Raw genomic sequence first — 15,108 nt, 5'->3', positions numbered from 1 at the left:
ATTCTGGTCATGTTGGGGATTGTAGTACTCCCTGTATACAGTATTCTGGTCATGTTGGGGGTTGTAGTTCTCAATGTATACAGTATTCTGGTCATGTTAGGGGTTGTAGTTCCCCATGTATACAGTATTCTGGTCATGTTAGGGGTTGTAGTTCCCCATGTATACAGTATTCTGGTCATGTTGGGGGTTGTAGTTCTCCATGTATACAGTATTCTGGTCATGTTGGGGGTTGTAGTTCCCCATGTATACAGTATTCTGGTCATGTTGGGGGTTGTAGTTCTCCATGTATACAGTATTCTGGTCATGTTAGGGGTTGTAGTTCCCCATTTATACAGTATTCTGGTCATGTTGGGGGTTGTAGTTCTCCATGTATACAGTATTCTGGTCATGTTGGGGGTTGTAGTTCTCCATGTATACAGTATTCTGGTCATGTTGGGGGTTGTAGTTCTCCATGTATACAGTATTCTGGTCATGTTGGGGGTTTTAGTTCTCCATGTATACAGCATTCTGGTCATGTTAGGGGTTGTAGTTCTCCATGTATACAGTATTCTGGTCATGTTGGGGGTTGTAGTTCTCCATGTATACAGTATTCTGGTCATGTTAGGGGTTGTAGTTCCCCATGTATACAGTATTCTGGTCATGTTAGGGGTTGTAGTTCCCCATTTATACAGTATTCTGGTCATGTTGGGGGTTGTAGTTCTCCATGTATATAGTATTCTGGTCATGTTAGGGGTTGTAGTTCTCCATGTATACAGCATTCTGGTCATGTTAGGGGTTGTAGTTCTCCATGTATACAGTATTCTGGTCATGTTGGGGGTTGTAGTTCTCCATGTATACAGTATTCTGGTCATGTTAGGGGTTGTAATTCCCCATGTATACAGCATTCTGGTCATGTTAGGGGTTGTAGTTCCCCATGTATACAGTATTCTGGTCATGTTAGGGGTTGTAGTTCCCCATTTATACAGTATTCTGGTGATGTTAGGGGTTGTAGTTCCCCATGTATACAGTATTCTGGTCATGTTAGGGGTTGTAGTTCCCCATGTATACAGTATTCTGGTCATGTTGGGGGTTGTAGTTCTCCATGTATACAGTATTCTGGTCATGTTGGGGGTTGTAGTTCTCCATGTATACAGCATTCTGGTCATGTTGGGGGTTGTAGTTCTCCATGTATACAGCATTCTGGTCATGTTAGGGGTTGTAGTTCTCCATGTATACAGCATTCTGGTCATGTTGAGGGTTGTAGTTCCCCATGTATACAGTATTCTGGTCATGTTGAGGGTTGTAGTTCTCCATGTATACAGTATTCTGGTCATGTTGGGGGTTGTAGTTCCCCATGTATACAGTATTCTGGTCATGTTGGGAGTTGTAGTTCTCCATGTATACAGTATTATGGTCATGTTGAGGGTTGTAGTTCCCCATGTATACAGTATTCTGGTCATGTTGAGGGTTGTAGTTCTCCATGTATACAGTATTCTGGTCATGTTGGGGGTTGTAGTTCCCCATGTATACAGTATTCTGGTCATGTTGGGGGTTGTAGTTCTCCATGTATACAGTATTCTGGTCATGTTGGGGGTTGTAGTTCTCCATGTATACAGCATTCTGGTCATGTTAGGGGTTGTAGTTCTCCATGTATACAGTATTCTGGTCATGTTGGGGGTTGTAGTTCTCCATGTATACAGTATTCTGGTCATGTTGGGGGTTGTAGTTCTCCATGTATACAGTATTCTGGTCATGTTGGGGGTTGTAGTTCTCCATGTATTCAGTATTCTGGTCATGTTGGGGGTTGTAGTTCTCCATGTATACAGTATTCTGGTCATGTTGGGGGTTGTAGTTCCCCATGTATACAGTATTCTGGTCATGTTGGGGGTTGTAGTTCTCCATGTATACAGTATTCTGGTCATGTTAGGGGTTGTAGTTCCCCATTTATACAGTATTCTGGTCATGTTGGGGGTTGTAGTTCTCCATGTATACAGTATTCTGGTCATGTTGGGGGTTGTAGTTCTCCATGTATACAGCATTCTGGTCATGTTGGGGGTTGTAGTTCTCCATGTATACAGTATTCTGGTCATGTTGGGGGTTGTAGTTCCCCATGTATACAGTATTCTGGTCATGTTAGGGGTTGTAGTTCCCCATTTATACAGTATTCTGGTCATGTTGGGGGTTGTAGTTCTCCATGTATACAGTATTCTGGTCATGTTGGGGGTTGTAGTTCTCCATGTATACAGTATTCTGGTCATGTTGGGGGTTGTAGTTCTCCATGTATACAGTATTCTGGTCATGTTGGGGGTTTTAGTTCTCCATGTATACAGCATTCTGGTCATGTTAGGGGTTGTAGTTCTCCATGTATACAGTATTCTGGTCATGTTGGGGGTTGTAGTTCTCCATGTATACAGTATTCTGGTCATGTTAGGGGTTGTAGTTCCCCATGTATACAGTATTCTGGTCATGTTAGGGGTTGTAGTTCCCCATTTATACAGTATTCTGGTCATGTTGGGGGTTGTAGTTCTCCATGTATATAGTATTCTGGTCATGTTAGGGGTTGTAGTTCTCCATGTATACAGCATTCTGGTCATGTTAGGGGTTGTAGTTCTCCATGTATACAGTATTCTGGTCATGTTGGGGGTTGTAGTTCTCCATGTATACAGTATTCTGGTCATGTTAGGGGTTGTAATTCCCCATGTATACAGCATTCTGGTCATGTTAGGGGTTGTAGTTCCCCATGTATACAGTATTCTGGTCATGTTAGGGGTTGTAGTTCCCCATTTATACAGTATTCTGGTGATGTTAGGGGTTGTAGTTCCCCATGTATACAGTATTCTGGTCATGTTAGGGGTTGTAGTTCCCCATGTATACAGTATTCTGGTCATGTTGGGGGTTGTAGTTCTCCATGTATACAGTATTCTGGTCATGTTGGGGGTTGTAGTTCTCCATGTATACAGCATTCTGGTCATGTTGGGGGTTGTAGTTCTCCATGTATACAGCATTCTGGTCATGTTAGGGGTTGTAGTTCTCCATGTATACAGCATTCTGGTCATGTTGAGGGTTGTAGTTCCCCATGTATACAGTATTCTGGTCATGTTGAGGGTTGTAGTTCTCCATGTATACAGTATTCTGGTCATGTTGGGGGTTGTAGTTCCCCATGTATACAGTATTCTGGTCATGTTGGGAGTTGTAGTTCTCCATGTATACAGTATTCTGGTCATGTTGAGGGTTGTAGTTCCCCATGTATACAGTATTCTGGTCATGTTGAGGGTTGTAGTTCTCCATGTATACAGTATTCTGGTCATGTTGGGGGTTGTAGTTCCCCATGTATACAGTATTCTGGTCATGTTGGGGGTTGTAGTTCTCCATGTATACAGTATTCTGGTCATGTTGGGGGTTGTAGTTCTCCATGTATACAGCATTCTGGTCATGTTAGGGGTTGTAGTTCTCCATGTATACAGTATTCTGGTCATGTTGGGGGTTGTAGTTCTCCATGTATACAGTATTCTGGTCATGTTGGGGGTTGTAGTTCTCCATGTATACAGTATTCTGGTCATGTTGGGGGTTGTAGTTCTCCATGTATTCAGTATTCTGGTCATGTTGGGGGTTGTAGTTCTCCATGTATACAGTATTCTGGTCATGTTGGGGGTTGTAGTTCCCCATGTATACAGTATTCTGGTCATGTTGGGGGTTGTAGTTCTCCATGTATACAGTATTCTGGTCATGTTAGGGGTTGTAGTTCCCCATTTATACAGTATTCTGGTCATGTTGGGGGTTGTAGTTCTCCATGTATACAGTATTCTGGTCATGTTGGGGGTTGTAGTTCTCCATGTATACAGCATTCTGGTCATGTTGGGGGTTGTAGTTCTCCATGTATACAGTATTCTGGTCATGTTGGGGGTTGTAGTTCCCCATGTATACAGTATTCTGGTCATGTTGGGGGTTGTAGTTCTCCATGTATACAGTATTCTGGTCATGTTAGGGGTTGTAGTTCCCCATTTATACAGTATTCTGGTCATGTTGGGGGTTGTAGTTCTCCATGTATACAGTATTCTGGTCATGTTGGGGGTTGTAGTTCCCCATGTATACAGTATTCTGGTCATGTTGGGGGTTGTAGTTCTCCATGTATACAGTATTCTGGTCATGTTAGGGGTTGTAGTTCCCCATTTATACAGTATTCTGGTTATGTTGGGGGTTGTAGTTCTCCATGTATACAGTATTCTGGTCATGTTGGGGGTTGTAGTTCTCCATGTATACAGCATTCTGGTCATGTTGGGGGTTGTAGTTCTCCATGTATACAGTATTCTGGTCATGTTGGGGGTTGTAGTTCTCCATGTATACAGTATTCTGGTCATGTTGAGGGTTGTAGTTCTCCATGTATACAGTATTCTGGTCATGTTAGGGGTTGTAGTTCCCCATTTATACAGTATTCTGGTCATGTTGGGGGTTGTAGTTCTCCATGTATATAGTATTCTGGTCATGTTAGGGGTTGTAGTTCTCCATGTATACAGCATTCTGGTCATGTTAGGGGTTGTAGTTCTCCATGTATACAGTATTCTGGTCATGTTGGGGGTTGTAGTTCTCCATGTATACAGTATTCTGGTCATGTTAGGGGTTGTAGTTCTCCATGTATACAGTATTCTGGTCATGTTGGGGGTTGTAGTTCTCCATGTATACAGCATTCTGGTCATGTTAGGGGTTGTAGTTCTCCATGTATACAGTATTCTGGTCATGTTGGGGGTTGTAGTTCTCCATGTATACAGTATTCTGGTCATGTTAGGGGTTGTACACCCCTACCCCTTAATCACACCCCTACCCCTTAATTCCCTGGTTGAACTTGATGGACATATGTCTTTTTTCGACCGTACTAACTATGTAACTATGTAACTATGTATACAGCATTCTGGTCATGTTAGGGGTTGTAGTTCCCCATGTATACAGTATTCTGGTCATGTTAGGGGTTGTAGTTCCCCATTTATACAGTATTCTGGTGATGTTAGGGGTTGTAGTTCCCCATGTATACAGTATTCTGGTCATGTTAGGGGTTGTAGTTCCCCATGTATACAGTATTCTGGTCATGTTGGGGGTTGTAGTTCTCCATGTATACAGTATTCTGGTCATGTTGGGGGTTGTAGTTCTCCATGTATACAGCATTCTGGTCATGTTAGGGGTTGTAGTTCTCCATGTATACAGCATTCTGGTCATGTTGAGGGTTGTAGTTCTCCATGTATACAGTATTCTGGTCATGTTGGGGGTTGTAGTTCTCCATGTATACAGTATTCTGGTCATGTTGGGGGTTGTAGTTCTCCATGTATACAGCATTCTGGTCATGTTAGGGGTTGTAGTTCTCCATGTATACAGTATTCTGGTCATGTTGAGGGTTGTAGTTCTCCATGTATACAGTATTCTGGTCATGTTGGGGGTTGTAGTTCCCCATGTATACAGTATTCTGGTCATGTTGGGGGTTGTAGTTCTCCATGTATACAGTATTCTGGTCATGTTGGGGGTTGTAGTTCTCCATGTATACAGAATTCTGGTCATGTTAGGGGTTGTAGTTCTCCATGTATACAGTATTCTGGTCATGTTGGGGGTTGTAGTTCTCCATGTATACAGTATTCTGGTCATGTTGGGGGTTGTAGTTCTCCATGTATACAGTATTCTGGTCATGTTGGGGGTTGTAGTTCTCCATGTATTCAGTATTCTGGTCATGTTAGGGGTTGTAGTTCTCCATGTATACAGTATTCTGGTCATGTTAGGAGTTGTAGTTCCCCATGTATACAGTATTCTGGTCATGTTAGGGGTTGTAGTTCCCCATGTATACAGTATTCTGGTCATGTTAGGGGTTGTAGTTCCCCATGTATACAGTATTCTGGTCATGTTAGGGGTTGTAGTTCCCCATTTATACAGTATTCTGGTCATGTTGGGGGTTGTAGTTCTCCATGTATACAGCATTCTGGTCATGTTAGGGGTTGTAGTTCTCCATGTATACAGTATTCTGGTCATGTTGGGGGTTGTAGTTCTCCCTGTATACAGTATTCTGGTCATGTTGGGGGTTGTAGTTCTCCATGTTTACAGTATTCTGGTCATGTTGGGGGTTGTAGTTCTCCATGTATACAGTATTCTGGTCATGTTGGGGGTTGTAGTTCTCCATGTATACAGTATTCTGGTCATGTTGGGGGTTGTAGTTCTCCATGTATACAGTATTCTGGTCATGTTGGGGGTTGTAGTTCTCCATGTATACAGTATTCTGGTCATGTTGGGGGTTGTAGTTCTCCCTGTATACAGTATTCTGGTCATGTTAGGGGTTGTAGTTCCCCATGTATACAGTATTCTGGTCATGTTGGGGGTTGTAGTTCTCCATGTATACAGTATTCTGGTCATGTTGGGGGTTGTAGTTCTCCATGTATACAGTATTCTGGTCATGTTGGGGGTTGTAGTTCTCCATGTATACAGTATTCTGGTCATGTTGGGGGTTGTAGTTCTCCATGTATACAGTATTCTGGTCATGTTAGGGGTTGTAGTTCCCCATGTATACAGTATTCTGGTCATGTTGGGGGTTGTAGTTCTCCATGTATACAGTATTCTGGTCATGTTGGGGGTTGTAGTTCTCCATGTATACAGTATTCTGGTCATGTTGGGGGTTGTAGTTCTCCATGTATACAGTATTCTGGTCATGTTGGGGGTTGTAGTTCTCCATGTATACAGTATTCTGGTCATGTTGGGGGTTGTAGTTCTCCATGTATACAGCATTCTGGTCATGTTGGGGGTTGTAGTTCTCCATGTATACAGTATTCTGGTCATGTTGGGGGTTGTAGTTCTCCATGTATACAGCATTCTGGTCATGTTGGGGGTTGTAGTTCTCCATGTATACAGTATTCTGGTCATGTTGGGGGTTGTAGTTCTCCATGTATACAGTATTCTGGTCATGTTGGGGGTTGTAGTTCCCCATGTATACAGTATTCTGGTCATGTTAGGGGTTGTAGTTCCCCATGTATACAGTATTCTGGTCATGTTAGGGGTTGTAGTTCTCCATGTATACAGTATTCTGGTCATGTTGAGGGTTATAGTTCTCCATGTGTACAGTATTCTGGTCATGTTGGGGGTTGTAGTTCCCCATGTATACAGTATTCTGGTCATGTTGGGGGTTGTAGTTCTCCATGTATATAGTATTCTGGTCATGTTGGGGGTTGTAGTTCTCCATGTATACAGTATTCTGGTCATGTTGGGGGTTGTAGTTCTCCATGTATACAGTATTCTGGTCATGTTAGGGGTTGTAGTTCTCCATGTATACAGTATTCTGGTCATGTTGGGGGTTGTAGTTCTCCATGTATACAGTATTCTGGTCATGTTGGGGGTTGTAGTTCTCCATGTATACAGTATTCTGGTCATGTTGGGGGTTGTAGTTCTCCATGTATACAGCATTCTGGTCATGTTGGGGGTTGTAGTTCCCCATGTATACAGTATTCTGGTCATGTTGGGGGTTGTAGTTCTCCATGTATACAGTATTCTGGTCATGTTGGGGGTTGTAGTTCCCCATGTATACAGTATTCTGGTCATGTTAGGGGTTGTAGTTCTCCATGTATACAGTATTCTGGTCATGTTAGGGGTTGTAGTTCTCCATGTATACAGTATTCTGGTCATGTTGGGGGTTGTAGTTCTCCATGTATACAGCATTCTGGTCATGTTGGGGGTTGTAGTTCTCCATGTATACAGTATTCTGGTCATGTTGGGGGTTGTAGTTCCCCATGTATACAGCATTCTGGTCATGTTGGGGGTTGTAGTTCTCCATGTATACAGTATTCTGGTCATGTTGGGGGTTGTAGTTCCCCATGTATACAGTATTCTGGTCATGTTAGGGGTTGTAGTTCTCCATGTATACAGTATTCTGGTCATGTTAGGGGTTGTAGTTCTCCATGTATACAGTATTCTGGTCATGTTGGGGGTTGTAGTTCTCCATGTATACAGTATTCTGGTCATGTTGGGGGTTGTAGTTACCACTTCCCCTGCCGGGCACAGTGATGGCCCAGATAATGGGGGTATTGTTGGGGCAGGTGGTGGGGGGTCACGTGGTGGGCACTGAGTGATGTATAAGTGATGAGGAGCCGCCCCCTGTTCCAGCACAGTCCTGGATATCAGGCTCAGCTGAGCGGGTGATGTGGTGAGGGAGACCCCGGCTGTGATGGCCGCACCGCCTGCCCCCGGCCCCCCAGCACTGACATGCTGACCCTCTCCTATCTGATCGCAGGAGCCGCTCTCGGGATTAAAGGATTTACCTGGAGACATGAGGAGGTAGGGGAAGGGGGGGACACCGACCGTATATCCGGGAGCCCCCCATATAACGGAGCGATGTGCTGTCTGCAGAGCATCACTACTATATCTATTTATAGCATATCTATCTATCTCATATCTATCTCATATCTATCTATCTATCTATCTCATATCTATCTCATATCTATCTATCTATCTATCTTATATCTATCTCATATCTATCTCATATCTATCTCATATCTATCTATCTCATATCTATCTCATATCTATCTATCTCATATCTATCTCATATCTATCTATCTATCTATCTCATATCTATCTCATATCTATCTATCTATCTATCTTATATCTATCTCATATCTATCTCATATCTATCTCATATCTATCTATCTCATATCTATCTATCTCATATCTATCTCATATCTATCTCATATCTATCTATCTTTTTCATATCTATCTCATATCTATCTATCTATCTCATATCTATCTATCTCATATCTATCTATCTATCTCATATCTATCTATCTCATATCTATCTATCTCATATCTATCTCATATCTATCTCATATCTATCTCATATCTATCTCATATCTATCTATCTATCTCATATATATCTATCTCATATCTATCTATCTATCTCTCATATCTATCTATCTCATAACTATCTATCTCATATCTATCTATCTCATATCTATCTCATATCTATCTATCTATCTATCTATCTCATATCTATCTATCTCATATCTATCTATCTCATATCTATCTATCTATCTCATATCTATCTATCTATCTCATATCTATCTATCTCATATCTATCTATCTATCTCATATCTATCTATCTATCTCTCATATCTATCTATCTCATATCTATCTATCTATCTCTCATATCTATCTATCTCATATCTGTCTATCTATCTCTCATATCTATCTATCTATCTCATATCTATCTATCTCATATCTATCTATCTCATATCTATCTATCTCATATCTATCTATCTATCTATCTCATATCTATCTATCTATCTCTCATATCTATCTATCTCATATCTATCTCATATCTATCTATCTATCTCATATCTATCTATCTATCTCTCATATCTATCTATCTATCTCTCATATCTATCTATCTCATATCTATCTATCTATCTATCTATCTATCTATCTCATATCTATCTCATATCTATCTCATATCTATCTATCTATCTCATATCTATCTATCTCATATCTATCTATCTATCTCATATCTATCTCTCATATCTATCTATCTCTCATATCTATCTATCTCATATCTATCTATATTTTTTCCCCATACAATATTACATCTGTAAGAACAATGCGGTGTTCAGTGCACAGAGGGTTAATAAGAGATGGCGGTATTATATAATCTCCTCGGTGCTCCTGATGTACAGATGTTGATCTCGCGGTGACTGGTGCAGCTGAGGACACTGAATGCGCGTAGATGTTTGGTGTTTACTGGAGCATAGCGGTATGTGTCTGGTATGTCCTGTACATACATCTAGATTGCTGTTATAGTGGTATCAGGCTTCTAGGGTATGTGATGTGGTGGTGGTCAGGTGTGTGATGTGGTGGTGGTCAGGTGCGTGATGTGGTGGTGGTCAGGTGTGTGATGTGGTGGTGGTGGTCAGGTGTGTGATGTGGTGGTGGTCAGGTGTGTGATGTGGTGGTGGTCAGGTGTGTGATGTGGTGGTGGTCAGGTGTGTGATGTGGTGGTGGTCAGGTGTGTGATGTGGTGGTGGTCAGGTGCGTGATGTGGTGGTGGTCAGGTGCGTGATGTGGTGGTGGTCAGGTGCGTGATGTGGTGGTGGTCAGGTGCGTGATGTGGTGGTGGTCAGGTGCGTGATGTGGTGGTGGTCAGGTGCGTGATGTGGTGGTGGTCAGGTGCGTGATGTGGTGGTGGTCAGGTGCGTGATGTGGTGGTGGTCAGGTGCGTGATGTGGTGGTGGTCAGCTGCGTGATGTGGTGGTGGTCAGCTGCGTGATGTGGTGGTGGTCAGGTGTGTGATGTGGTGGTGGTCAGGTGCGTGATGTGGTGGTGGTCAGGTGCGTGATGTGGTGGTGGTCAGGTGCGTGATGTGGTGGTGGTCAAGTGCGTGATGTGGTGGTGGTCAGGTGCGTGATGTGGTGGTGGTCAGGTGCGTGATGTGGTGGTGGTCAGGTGCGTGATGTGGTGGTGGTCAGGTGCGTGATGTGGTGGTGGTCAGGTGCGTGATGTGGTGGTGGTCAGGTGTGTGATGTGGTGGTGGTGGTCAGGCGTGTGATGTGGTGGTGGTGGTCAGGTGTGTGATGTGGTGGTGGTCAGGTGCGTGATGTGGTGGTGGTCAGGTGTGTGATGTGGTGGTGGTCAGGTGTGTGATGTGGTGGTGGTCAGGTGTGTGATGTGGTGGTGGTGGTCAGGTGTGTGATGTGGTGGTGGTCAGGTGTGTGATGTGGTGGTGGTCAGGTGTGTGATGTGGTGGTGGTCAGGTGTGTGATGTGGTGGTGGTGGTCAGGTGTGTGATGTGGTGGTGGTCAGGTGTGTGATGTGGTGGTGGTGGTCAGGTGTGTGATGTGGTGGTGGTGGTCAGGTGTGTGATGTGGTGGTGGTCAGGTGTGTGATGTGGTGGTGGTCAGGTGTGTGATGTGGTGGTGGTCAGGTGTGTGATGTGGTGGTGGTCAGGTGTGTGATGTGGTGGTGGTCAGGTGCGTGATGTGGTGGTGGTCAGGTGTGTGATGTGGTGGTGGTCAGGTGTGTGATGTGGTGGTGGTCAGGTGTGTGATGTGGTGGTGGTCAGGTGTGTGATGTGGTGGTGGTCAGGTGTGTGATGTGGTGGTGGTCAGGTGCGTGATGTGGTGGTGGTCAGGTGCGTGATGTGGTGGTGGTCAGGTGTGTGATGTGGTGGTGGTCAGGTGTGTGATGTGGTGGTGGTCAGGTGTGTGATGTGGTGGTGGTCAGGTGTGTGATGTGGTGGTGGTGGTCAGGTGTGTGATGTGGTGGTGGTCAGGTGTGTGATGTGGTGGTGGTGGTGGTCAGGTGCGTGATGTGGTGGTGGTCAGGTGCGTGATGTGGTGGTGGTCAGGTGCGTGATGTGGTGGTGGTCAGGTGCGTGATGTGGTGGTGGTCAGGTGTGTGATGTGGTGGTGGTCAGGTGCGTGATGTGGTGGTGGTCAGGCGTGTGATGTGGTGGTGGTGGTCAGGTGTGTGATGTGGTGGTGGTCAGGTGCGTGATGTGGTGGTGGTCAGGTGTGTGATGTGGTGGTGGTCAGGTGTGTGATGTGGTGGTGGTCAGGTGCGTGATGTGGTGGTGGTCAGGTGCGTGATGTGGTGGTGGTCAGGTGCGTGATGTGGTGGTGGTCAGGTGCGTGATGTGGTGGTGGTCAGGTGTGTGATGTGGTGGTGGTCAGGTGCGTGATGTGGTGGTGGTGGTCAGGTGTGTGATGTGGTGGTGGTCAGGTGTGTGATGTGGTGGTGGTCAGGTGTGTGATGTGGTGGTGGTCAGGTGTGTGATGTGGTGGTGGTCAGGTGTGTGATGTGGTGGTGGTCAGGTGTGTGATGTGGTGGTGGTCAGGTGTGTGATGTGGTGGTGGTCAGGTGCGTGATGTGGTGGTGGTCAAGTGCGTGATGTGGTGGTGGTCAGGTGCGTGATGTGGTGGTGGTCAGGTGCGTGATGTGGTGGTGGTCAGGTGTGTGATGTGGTGGTGGTGGTCAGGTGTGTGATGTGGTGGTGGTCAGGTGCGTGATGTGGTGGTGGTCAGGTGTGTGATGTGGTGGTGGTCAGGTGTGTGATGTGGTGGTGGTCAGGTGTGTGATGTGGTGGTGGTCAGGTGTGTGATGTGGTGGTGGTCAGGTGCGTGATGTGGTGGTGGTCAGGTGTGTGATGTGGTGGTGGTCAGGTGCGTGATGTGGTGGTGGTCAAGTGCGTGATGTGGTGGTGGTCAGGTGCGTGATGTGGTGGTGGTCAGGTGCGTGATGTGGTGGTGGTCAGGTGTGTGATGTGGTGGTGGTGGTCAGGTGCGTGATGTGGTGGTGGTCAGGTGCGTGATGTGGTGGTGGTCAGGTGTGTGATGTGGTGGTCAGGTGGTGTGTTGACACCAGTCTGATATCACATCTGGCAATTGTCAGTAGATATAGTCATGTGTGATATTCCATGGCGCCCGGTGTCTTGCAGCGTCCTCTCTTTGTAAACAAGCAGCAGTTGGCGTCTCCTCTGTACCAACTGCTGAGCCACAAATAGTTGTGTATTAAATCCTGAGGACAGCTCCTGATCTGGGGTGTAACCTGGTGTATCCAAGAGACTATAGCGCCTTAGATATTGCCTGGGATGTTCTGCCCAATATGGCGCCTTAGATATTGCCTGGGATGTTCTGCCTGATATGGCGCCTTAGATATAACCAGGGATGTTCTGCCTGATATAGCGCCTTAGATATAACCAGGGATGTTCTGCCTGATGTGGCGCCTTAGATATAACCAGGGATGTTCTGCCTGATATAGCGCCTTAGATATAACCAGGGATGTTCTGCCTGATATAGCGCCTTAGATATAACCAGGGATGTTCTGCCTGATGTGGCGCCTTAGATATTTACTGGGATGTTCTGCCCAATATGGCGCCTTAGATATAACCAGGGATGTTCTGCCTGATATAGCGCCTTAGATATAACCAGGGATGTTCTGCCTGATGTGGCGCCTTAAATATAACCAGGGATGTTCTGCCTGATGTGGCACCTTAGATATAACCAGGGATGTTCTGCCTGATATAGCGCCTTAGATATAACCAGGGATGTTCTGGCTGATATCGTGCCTTAAATATAACCAGGGATGTTCTGCCTGATATAGCGCCTTAGATATAACCAGGGATGTTCTGCCTGATATAGCGCCTTAGATATAACCAGGGATGTTCTGCCTGATATAGCGCCTTAGATATAACCAGGGATGTTCTGCCTGATATCGTGCCTTAAATATAACCAGGGATGTTCTGCCTGATATAGCGCCTTAGATATAACCAGGGATGTTCTGCCTGATATAGCGCCTTAGATATAATCAGGGATGTTCTGCTTGATATGGCGCCTTAGATATAACCAGGGATGTTCTTCCTGATATAGCGCCTTAGATATAACCAGGGATGTTCTGCCTGATATAGCGCCTTAGATATAATCAGGGATGTTCTGCTTGATATGGCGCCCTAGATATAACCAGGGATGTTGTTCCTGATATAGCGCCTTAGATATAACCAGGGATGTTCTGCCTGATATCGTGCCTTAAATATAACCAGGGATGTTCTGCCTGATATAGCGCCTTAGATATAACCAGGGATGTTCTGCCTGATATAGCGCCTTAGATATAACCAGGGATGTTCTGGCTGATATCGTGCCTTAAATATAACCAGGGATGTTCTGCCTGATATAGCGCCTTAGATATAACCAGGGATGTTCTGCCTGATATAGCGCCTTAGATATAACCAGGGATGTTCTGCCTGATATAGCGCCTTAGATATAACCAGGGATGTTCTGCCTGATATCGTGCCTTAAATATAACCAGGGATGTTCTGCCTGATATAGCGCCTTAGATATAACCAGGGATGTTCTGCCTGATATAGCGCCTTAGATATAATCAGGGATGTTCTGCTTGATATGGCGCCTTAGATATAACCAGGGATGTTCTTCCTGATATAGCGCCTTAGATATAACCAGGGATGTTCTGCCTGATATAGCGCCTTAGATATAATCAGGGATGTTCTGCTTGATATGGCGCCCTAGATATAACCAGGGATGTTGTTCCTGATATAGCGCCTTAGATATAACCAGGGATGTTCTGCCTGATATCGTGCCTTAAATATAACCAGGGATGTTCTGCCTGATATAGCGCCTTAGATATAACCAGGGATGTTCTGCCTGATATAGCGCCTTAGATATAACCAGGGATGTTCTGCCTGATATCGTGCCTTAAATATAACCAGGGATGTTCTGCCTGATATAGCGCCTTAGATATAACCAGGGATGTTCTGCCTGATATAGCGCCTTAGATATAATCAGGGATGTTCTGCTTGATATGGCGCCTTAGATATAACCAGGGATGTTCTTCCTGATATAGCGCCTTAGATATAACCAGAGATGTTCTGCCTGATATAGCGCCTTAGATATAATCAGGGATGTTCTGCTTGATATGGCGCCCTAGATATAACCAGGGATGTTCTTCCTGATATAGCGCCTTAGATATAACCAGGGATGTTCTGCCTGATATCGTGCCTTAGATATAACCAGGGATGTTCTGCCTGATATAGCGCCTTAGATATAACCAGGGATGTTCTGCCTGATATAGCGCCTTAGATATAACCAGGGATGTTCTGCCTGATATCGTGCCTTAAATATAACCAGGGATGTTCTGCCTGATATAGCGCCTTAGATATAACCAGGGATGTTCTGCCTGATATAGCGCCTTAGATATAATCAGGGATGTTCTGCTTGATATGGCGCCTTAGATATAACCAGGGATGTTCTTCCTGATATAGCGCCTTAGATATAACCAGGGATGTTCTGCCTGATATAGCGCCTTAGATATAATCAGGGATGTTCTGCTTGATATGGCGCCCTAGATATAACCAGGGATGTTCTTCCTGATATAGCGCCTTAGATATAACCAGGGATGTTCTTCCTGATATTGTGCCTTAGATATAACCAGGGATGTTCTGCCTGATATCGTGCCTTAAATATAACCAGGGATATTCTTCCTGATATAGCGCCTTAGATATAACCAGGGATGTTCTTCCTGATATGGTGCCTTAGATATAATCAGGGATGTTCTTCCTGATATGGTGCCTTAGATATAACCAGGGATGTTCTGCCTGATATCGTGCCTTAGATATAA

The 15,108-nt window shown here is 44.8% G+C and overlaps 1 protein-coding gene across 2 annotated transcripts in view; it reads left to right on the top strand.

The window, feature by feature from the left end:
• Positions 1-15,108, top strand: part of AATK (apoptosis associated tyrosine kinase) — a 169,330-nt gene that overhangs the window by 25,502 nt on the left and 128,720 nt on the right. The window contains exon 1 of one of the 2 annotated variants that reach the window (XM_056553871.1): positions 8,126-8,271. The exons of the other annotated variant lie outside the window; for it this stretch is intronic. Within the exon in view, the coding sequence (XP_056409846.1) occupies positions 8,200-8,271 (72 nt within the window). The 5' untranslated portion in view covers positions 8,126-8,199. Of the gene's footprint in view, positions 1-8,125; positions 8,272-15,108 lie in introns of those variants that run through there. 2 annotated transcript variants of the gene reach the window in all.

This window comes from Hyla sarda, unplaced genomic scaffold (genome assembly GCF_029499605.1).
Source record: "Hyla sarda isolate aHylSar1 unplaced genomic scaffold, aHylSar1.hap1 scaffold_423, whole genome shotgun sequence".
In the NCBI taxonomy this organism is placed as follows: Eukaryota; Metazoa; Chordata; class Amphibia; order Anura; family Hylidae; genus Hyla; species Hyla sarda.
This window is presented reverse-complemented; position numbering and strand designations above follow the sequence as displayed.